Source organism: Nematolebias whitei, chromosome 12 (genome assembly GCF_014905685.2).
Source record: "Nematolebias whitei isolate Nwh7 chromosome 12, NemWhi1, whole genome shotgun sequence".
Taxonomy (NCBI): Eukaryota; Metazoa; Chordata; class Actinopteri; order Cyprinodontiformes; family Rivulidae; genus Nematolebias; species Nematolebias whitei.
In genome coordinates, this window is record NC_056509.1 from 41,132,749 (window position 1) to 41,142,511 (window position 9,763).

Genomic DNA, 9,763 nt, shown 5'->3' on the forward strand with positions numbered 1-9,763 from the left:
TGATGCACCACCATCATCATCATCATCATGATCATCAGGTCAGCTGCTGATTACTGTAAACCTCTCAACCTCCGTTCTCCTTTTTCATCCCAGTGAAGTGAAATAAAACAGCTACAGCATTAACCTAAGTCTCATTTTGACATCAGTCAAGGCATTCCAGCATTCCATGTTTATATTAACTACAAAATGAAGCGTTAACCTCTTCAGCTACCATATTAACACAAGTTTGGAGAAATCAAGCTGTGTGGCCCCAGTCAGGTCAGGTTTCTGAAAGAAAACCTCCAAAGAAGAGTCGGAGTCATCGACTAAACCGTAACAGCACTGTCCTGGTGTCAAGTCTCCTGACTTATTGCATGCTGTCGGTCTTCAACTCATCTGAGGTGAGATCCAGGTATAAATGTTCCAGTCTGGCAGTCTGAGCTCGTTTCATGTCCTCCTCCACCCCCAAACAAAGGGTCCTTGTCCAGCTGCTACCCATCTGCAGGCATCTCATCAGGGTTTGAGTCGTCCTGCTGGAGACCCAGAGCTTGTCAAGATGACTGCATGAGGCCCGTGAGTCGCTTGCCTGTCAGTGACTTGCCCTGGAGCAAAAAAAAAAAAAAAAAAGATGAGGACAGTCTTTAAGATGAAAAATGCAAAACCAAAATTCCAATAAAGCCCAATACATTCAGCTTAAAGGTGCAATAATTGAATAAACTGAGAAACATCAATTTGAAAACCTATAAATATTATTGTGTCATTGTGTTAACCCTAACCGAACTTTTGTGAATGTCATTATAGCCACATTTACTTATTACATGATACAATGGCATGCCTTACTGCTACTACTACTCTGCTGCCATCTAATGGCTGAAAGTGGTACTGCTTTGTTTTTTCCCCAGTCTGTATGAATGAGAGCGGTCGTATTTCAGCCAAAAATTGGTTTATAAATATGAGAAAAAATCCATAAATACGTTTCTGCGGTCTATTAGTCACAGGGCATGCAAATTATGCAAAAAAAAGAAAAAGAAAAACGCAACTTATTGGCTGAAAAATACGGTAAATTGAAAATATAAAAAGAAGAAAATTATATTAAAAAACAGCTTCAGCTTGTGCTCCTTTTAACTTCTTTCTGATAATTTCAGCTTGTTATGCTCCTTTCAGCTTATTTCTGCAAGTTGTAGCTTTTTCTGCTAATTTCAGCTACTATATTTAGCTGTTTTTGTGCTAATTTTATCCTTTTCGGCTAATTCCACATTTTTTGTTTCAATTTTTTCCAGCCTAATTCAGCACAAATATACTCTCCACTTCTTTGGTAATTTAATCTTTCTGCCTTTTTAGCTACGTTTTAGCTGTTTGATACTAATTTCAGCCTTTTTCAGACAATTTCCACTTTTTTGTGCTAATTTCTGCTTCTTCAAGCCTAATTGTGCAAATGTGTTTGTTTTGCTTTTTTTCTGCTAATTTAAGCTTGGTTAATATTTTCCACTACTTTGTTACTTTGTTTTTAGCTCATTTCAGCTGTTTTCAGATAAATTAATGTTTTTTGTGGTAATTTCTGATACTTTCAGCCTAATTAACTTCTTTCAGCTAATTTCAGCTTGTTATGCTACTTTCAGCTTTTTTTTGCTAGTTTCAGCTTTTTCTGCCATTTCAGCTGCTATTTATCGGTTTTATGTTAATTTTAGCCTTTTCAGTTAATTCCACTTTTAGCACGTTTTATCTCATTTTACTTCCTTCTGGTAGCTTAAGATTCCTTCTGCTTTTTCAGCTACCTTTCAGCAATTTTTTTTTTTCTAAATTCAGCCTTTTTTTAGCTAATTTTCTCATTCTTGTGCAAATGTCTACTTATTTAAATTTAACTCAGCAAATATGAGTTCTTTCTGCGTTCTTCTGCTAATTTAGGCTTGCTCTTCCGTTTCAGCATGTTTTATTTGAGCTAATTTCAGCTGTTTTTCAGCAAGTTCTTCTGCAGTAAGCGACAGCCGATCCTCTTAATCAGAACGTCACACTGACCCTCTATGTTGCATCTTCATTATTCCTAAGAGGAATTATTTCTTCACAGTCACGAATTTAGACAAATCAACGTTCTGAGCAACTTTTAGCTTTCAGTCAACTAATTACTGAAGAAATTCTTAAACCACTAAAATCACTTGGGGAAAAAAATTCCAGAGCCATCAGTAAGTCCACTTAAAAAACTTTTACAAAAACTAATTGAATGTGCTGCAAACTTTTTTTTTTAAAGTGTAAAATATATTGAATTTGTGATATTTTAATAGAGTGGTTGTAATATTCAAACCTGTAAAAAAATTACAGCCTGCCTACTGTACAAAAAAAGGGGGAAGTCACATTTACATATTTGCTGAAGGCGCCCGTGGTGATGTGCATTCAAGTGGCTGGAAAGATGTTTTATGAGAAGCAGCGGGACACTCACCACGCTGCGGGTGAACTTCTCCAGGGAGGTGCGGCGTCCCTGCTCCGTTTCAGGCTGCACGTTCAGACAAATTGAAAAAAGAAAGGGGAAGAGTTCAGCTCCCTTTAGCGTTTCGAGCTGCTTAGATATATGCCGTCTTTCTACAGATGCAGCGTTGCATTTTATCATTTCCTCCAAAACAGATGCGATGAGCTGTCGAAGGTGAAACCTGCTCCTCTGTAGACATCTCATTAATGCACGTATATAAAGCAACACTTCGGCTGCTGAACTGCCTGCTGGGTGAATTTATGACAAACGTACAGAAAACAAACAACTGGTGCACAGATGACAGAAACACTCACTTTCTTCTTGGCCATTAGCAGGTCCTGGTACACGTTGGAGCGCAGGAAACGAGGATAGCTGTCGCTTTTCATCAGCTTGTATATGTGATCCTGAACAGTTTGAAAAATAGAAATATAAAGAATGTAACCATGTATGTAAAGATTGCACAAAAACCAACTTAGATTATATCCACTCTATTTTCATGGGTCGTAGTTCACTATTTTAGTTATTTTGCCTAAACTTCATGGTGAATTGTACAGAGTGAGTGGATCACTTGAGAGGAGAGTGTTTGATTAAATGCACACGCTCGTCACATTGTTTGACAGTTTCCTCGCTACGCGTCTTGTTTTCCTTCCTACCTGTGCGTCCTCATAGCTGTATCGTCCGGGGTCCTTCAGGTTTTGGCTGGTCCGTTCGTAGCTGTGCGAGTCCAGGTTGATGGTGCTGAGTGCTCCTTCTGCCAGGAACTCTGCCCAGATGTCCTCCACCCTGTGTGCCACTTCGTGCTGGGGCACCCGCTTCAGATCCTGCACCTCGAGCCAGAACCTGCAACATGAGCAGATACAGAAGACACAATAATTCAACCTAAAGAAGCCGTTCTGGGCTTGTTTTTAGGTTTTATGCTTTCTTAACCTTTTTTTTTTTTAACCCCTCCTCAAGTATTTTAGAAATCACTAGAGATGCACAATATTATCGGCATGGTATTTGTATCGGCCGATATCAGCGATAAAGTTAAATATCGGACATCGGCCATTCTGAGATTTTGCTTTTGGAAACTTTAATTCCTCTTTTTCTGGATGTAAGTCACATTTTTTGGATGATTGTTTCCTCTGGTATCAGATGCTGTGGAGCTGGAAGGATTTTTACTGAAACTTTTTTAGTTTTGGACATTTGTTATGATGCGTAACCATGGCAACAAGGCAGTTTTCTACAACCAACAGCAGCTGAATAACATCTCAAAAGCTCAAATAATATCTCAGCTACAGCCCCAAATCTCAAATGAGTTGAAAAGGATGTTCTTTGGATGCATTCTCATCTACCTGCCAGCTGTGCCTGAGTGCCTGACCACTGAGATCCTGGAACTAGCAGGAAACACGGCTCATGACAGCGGAAGGACTGGATAGTCCCTCGGCACCTACAGTTGGCTGTCCGCAGCGACGAGGAGCTCGGCAGACTGCTGGGAGGAGTGGCCATCGCTCTGGGTGGAGTTCTGCCCAGCATTCAGGCGGTCCTACAGCCCGGGGGAACCGAGAGGCCAGCAGAGTCTGGGTGGACGGATCGGACGGCATCTGCAGCCAGTTTCTTAGGATCCACTGTGGGATGGACCTTTACAAGAGATCCTTCCCGTCTACAGCCATCAGTATCTATAACAACTCTTAATGAAATGAGGATAACGAGTTACAACTAATAATTTTCCTTTGGGATTAATAAAGTATTTTTTTAATTGAATTCCATCAAAATAATCCACTGATATAGATATACACATATTATTTCTTTCTATATTTATATAGGGTTGCATCATTGTTAACCCCCTTTCTGGCATCTGCATTTGGTAGCAGGCCAAATGGACAAAGACCATGCAGAATAATGTAGTATTTTGATTCCACAGCAGATAAAGCTGTGTAGTCTCTGTAAGTAGATCTAGGGGGAAAATATCGGTATCGGTATCGGTTATTGGCCAAATAAGTTTTAACGTATTGGATATCGGTCAAAAATCCAATATCGTGCATCCCTAGAAATCACCAACTTTCCTCCGTCCACACGCAGCCCTGCTGGTGCAAATTAACTTAGGTTTGATGCATTCACACACTGAAGGAGGAAAAACTAAATATCTGAGCCTAAAATCTGCTGATTCTGGTCCTGCTGAGCAGTTGGTGCATCTCTAATTAGAATCACGTGAGCATGAAAGCCAGAATATATGCAAATACATTGGAAACCATCCAAACGTCATTAAGAATGGATTGTAATGAAAACAGACCTGTCGGATGACAACTCGTGATATTAGTTTCTGTCTGTATTGATCTGCAGACTGCACACCTCGGGGTCTGATTTTCTTACTCCATGTTTCTGTGGAAACTCTCCAAAAAAAATTCCCTCATAAAAGCAAACACAATTAAAGGTCTAGAGATCGGAGTGAGGAGTCTGGAGGGGCACGCAGTGGATGAACAGTGATGCATCTTGCTTTGTGTGCATTTCTGTGGGTTTTCTCTGCCTCAGAGGTTCCGATGGAGGAGTTCATCTCTAGCCTGCCACCCCCGAACAGTTCTCTCTAATTCACACAGAAACATCCGCTGCTCGCTGCATGTGCATGCAAACTATTTATGTTTAAACTGAATAGTCAAAATGTGAATTTTTTTTTTTTTTTGAAAATCAAAAACGTGGATCTAAATTTAACCCGTCGTCAGAGAAGACAAACTTCCAAGAAAAAAAAATCAGATGGTTGACAAACGGTAGATGAGTTGTGAGTTTGCTGCAGTTGGATGAGTCATCTCCGTCATTATCCCTCTACACTTTGAGTTTTCTTTGTGTTTTAAGGTTTCTAGGTAACTGGAAACTTGCACAAATTCACCTAATTTCCTTCAGTGGGTTAAAATTGTAGGTTGGAGCCAGAATGATGTCAAAAAAAAAAAGTGGTTATATTGAGAGTAGTGGAAGTTTTGAAAGTTTCCCATACGAACCTTATATCAGCTGCAGTTTTATAATGTTGAAAAAATTTAATTTGTCCTCAATTATTCTAGGGATGCACCAATCCACTTTTTTCCACTTCCGATCCGATACCGATCCGATACATATAAACAGTGCTGAATTATCATCATCATCATTGATTTATATGAGGCTGTAATAATCTCCTCTCAAGTACAACTTGTACAAATCTATGCATGTCCAAAAAGGCAACTTGAGGTAAGTTTTATTAATGTTGGATAAGTTTTAAAGTTAGAATTAAATTCTGCTAACACAAAACATGTTCGTTTTTATTCCTAGATCAGAACGGTGCAGCTCTATTCCCAGTCCTGGTCCTATACCACACCCAAAAACACTGATGGTTTTACTGTGTGACCCCTCACCCTTTAACTTCAGAAGTTTCTGCTTCAAACCTTTTAATTAAACTAAAATGTTTTTGATGGTGGTTCTGCAAAAGTCCTGCAAGGACCCGTTCAGACGTGACCGAAACGACAAATCAAAGCAAAACAAAGTCGCCGATTTGCTTCGTTTTTATGTTTCACTTCCCTGATCTTTTGGATGTTTGTAAATCAGCATGTTTAAATATAAAATAATTATTTTACCCATTTGAGGGCGGCTGTGGCTGAGTGGTTAGCGCAGTCGTCCTCCAATGCAAGAGTTGGGGGTTCGATTCCACCAGCAGTCACATGTTGAAGTGTCCTTGGGCAAGGCACTGAACCCCTCATTGCCTCCAATGTGTCCCATCAGTGTATGCATGTGATAAAGAACTGATTATAGATCTAGTAGAGTGCAGTATGGATGGGTAAATGAGGACACATTGTAGTATAAAGCGCTTTGAGTGTCTCGATAAGATAGAAAGGTGCTATACAAGTACAGTCCAGTTACATTTAAACTGGTTTTTTTGACTGATCTAATTTTAGTTTAGCGGTTGTCCTTGTTTTCGTTATAAATTAAGAGGAATTTTCTTTTAATTTTATACTTTGACCAACCCCGTACAAAGCTCGGTTAGGTTCTTCTCTAGTCTGTGGAATCACTGGCGACTTAATTTATATGGCAATGGATGAACATTCTATTTTTATTGTCTTGATGGTATTATCTTTTTTCTATTATTATTTTACTATGGACCATGTGTGTCTGAAATAAAAGTTTTGATTGAATGATTGATTGAAGTTTAGGATTTATAACATTTTACTCATCATGTGTTTTCCTGAGGTTTTTTTTTTCCAGTTACCGTAATTTCCAGACTACAGAGCGCACCTGACTATAAGCCATGCACACTAAATAAAAAATAATAATAATTTTGTACATTTAAAAGTCGTGCTTGTGAATAAGCCACACGTTGCAACATGAGGCAACATGCTACTGAGAGAGATGTGCAGCTCTTGTAGATGAAGAATCAACCAGCAGGTGGTGTTTTATAGACTTACTGTTCAACACACAGACTGAATGAACCCCACAGGTCTTCATGACAACTACCTCCCCTCACTCACGGTTACTCTACTGAATGACCTAACACAAACTAGGCTAAGAAGAACAGACTAATCACTAAAAGAACAATGCTAAACGGCTAACTGAAATGAATAACGGTGACAGTAACACGGATGGTTAAAATAAATAAATACAGTAGCCTACCAGGAAGTCATTGATCGCCATCTTCAAGCTGTCCTTCTGCTCCGCGGAGCAAAAGTTGCTCTGTGAGCATGTGAGACTCACATGCTCTGCTCACGCAGGGGGATCCCCCTCCTGCCCATTCTCTCCTCCCCTCCCAGTTTCATTGGTTCAACTGTGACCTGTTCGGTAATTTAATTGGTCAGATTTTTTTTTTTTTACCTTTACTTATACAGGTAGTCTCGTTGAGTCACGAGGACCCGCCCCCCAACAGAGACGTGTATTGGGCAGCTATGTGAGCGCCGGGGTGTGATGAAGCTAAATGTTTTTGACGGCAGGAAGCTCGTTAGCACGTCAAAAAAATAATAATCCATAAATTAACCACAGGGTTCAAAGTCTGTGAAAAAAGTAGCGGCTTATACACCAGAAAGTACGGTATTTACATTGTAGTAGTAATTTAACTTAGTTATGATTTTGATCCTCACTGCAAACTCTGAACGCAAACAAAGAGATTATCCTGAGCTATATCGAATTGAAACCCTTTTCTCCATTAGCTTTTCTGGTATATTGATACATTTGAAAAATGTAAACAAAGCACTTTTATTCATAGTATGAATTTTGTTTCTTACGTTTTTCTCATGCACCAGTCTTCATAACATCACAATAAACCAAACAATGTTGAATGAATTCTCCGCATCTTATTTTTAACACGGGAACACAAAGAAACCGACAATCTGGGGTGTGTTCGCTTCATAGTCACTTCTTTTCAAACACTAAACAAAAGCTTTAAACTGCTGCTTCCTTTGTGCCTACCTCAGGTTTTCAGAGCTGAACTCCGACTCCAGAAACTTGAGGAAGAGATCCTGTCCTGCCGGGTCCTTCAGGGCCTCCTCCAGAGAAAACCCCCACTTCTTCACCCTCTGCTGACTGGGCTCCTTACTGGAAAGAAGGGAAGCAGTTTAAAGGTTTCCCTGAAACTACTGGAGGGAAGATGAAATGGAAAAAGCCTCACAGTAAAAAGAGTCACTGGACTGAGGCAGGGGAATGTCCGATACCCAGATTCATCTCTGAGGCATCAAAAGGCCGATAAGCTGCGTTTTATGACAATGTTCATCTACGATCACATCATTTAGATTTCTACAGAGGATAATATTCATTTCTTGCAACTAATCACTTCAGATGGACCATTAAGCTTCATTAGGCACAATGATTATGTGTCGGCTCGAATTAATTTCTGCATCACCGGACCAGGAGTTCAGAGCAGAGTGCAACTTGACAGGAGCCAGAGTTTCCATCTTTAATTCTGTATATTTTTATTGTTATTTTTAATCAGAACCTCAGATTAACAACATCGCGTGGCAGTGCAGACGTCTATAACTGAGCAACAGATGGCTTTTATTGATTTTGATAAATGTGTGATCTGTCGAGGTTCTTTACAATATTATTCTCTGCAATGAAAAAAAAAACGTCTAACGAAAGTGCTTTAAAATCCTTTACAGAACTTGCACTTTATTCTGATGTGATTCAATGAAAAGACAAAATAATGATCAGATTTGTTGAGCAAGTTGGTTAAAATCATGCAGTTAAGCTCAACATATTGCAAACATCATCGAAGCTGTAAAACTTGAGTTCTACAGCTCCTCCAAAAATACAGTTTATATTTACAAAGACCAAAACAAACCCACAAAAGTTAATGATTAGGAGTAAATATGTGCATTTCTTCATAATAAATACAGAAAAATATTGTTTCAAGGAACATGAGTGAGTTAAATATACTTTTTTGTAATCAGTCAGATTAACTTGAACACTAGTTTTCTAGTTTAATTTCTCTGATCTTTAAAAATGTATCAAATTGACTGAGTTAGACATTTTTCTGTTAGCTAAATTAGTCAGTGATTTGTGGCAGCTGTGTTGAACTGAATTAGTTTTAAAAGGTAATCAGTTGTAGATGTACCTTCAATCATTGATTTCTCCTTCATTAAAAACTGTTCAGATATTTTGCTAATACAGTAGTCCCTCAATACTTTATGGTTCGTTTCTCGCGGACTTGCTCTATTGCGGTTTTTCAAAATAAGAGTGGACACGGCACACAATTGGCTGATTGATGGATGAGCTGCTCGATCTGCATGGAATTTTTATTTAAAATAAAATTATGTTAAATTATTTAGTGCCTGTGCGCAGCCCAAGCTGCAGAAGAAGCTTCCTCCTGCAGCTGATCAACTGATCTCCGCTCTGCAGAGGAGAAGGGGGCGTGGCCAAGAGGTGGCAGGGAGCTGAAATAATGACATGCTGTGCTCTTTTAGAGCGTTTAGAGTTTAAAAACATTGTTTAGAATATTGCAAGAGTGTGGGATGGGTTTAAAACACACACACACATATATACATATATATACATACATATATACATATATATATACATATATACATATATACATACATATATACATACATATATACATACATATATACATATATACATACATATATACATACATATATATACATACATATACATACATATATATACATATATACATATACATACATATATACATATATACATATATACATACATACATACATACATACATACATATATACATACATACATACATATATACATACATATATACATACATATATACATACATACATATATACATACATATATACATACATACATACATATATACATACATACATATATACATACATATATACATATATACATACATATATA

The 9,763-nt window shown here is 38.3% G+C and overlaps 1 protein-coding gene across 1 annotated transcript in view; it reads right to left on the minus strand.

The window, feature by feature from the left end:
- Positions 1–356: 356 nt before the first annotated feature.
- The window catches only part of rgs6 (regulator of G protein signaling 6), a 92,325-nt gene continuing 82,918 nt past the window's right edge, over positions 357–9,763 (minus strand). The window contains exons 14-18 of the mRNA XM_037685590.1: positions 7,838–7,963; positions 3,094–3,280; positions 2,755–2,844; positions 2,414–2,467; positions 357–581 (exon numbers count right to left, since the gene is read on the minus strand). Of these exons, the coding sequence (XP_037541518.1) occupies positions 531–581; positions 2,414–2,467; positions 2,755–2,844; positions 3,094–3,280; positions 7,838–7,963 (508 nt within the window). The 3' untranslated portion in view covers positions 357–530. The remainder of the gene's footprint in view (positions 582–2,413; positions 2,468–2,754; positions 2,845–3,093; positions 3,281–7,837; positions 7,964–9,763) is intronic.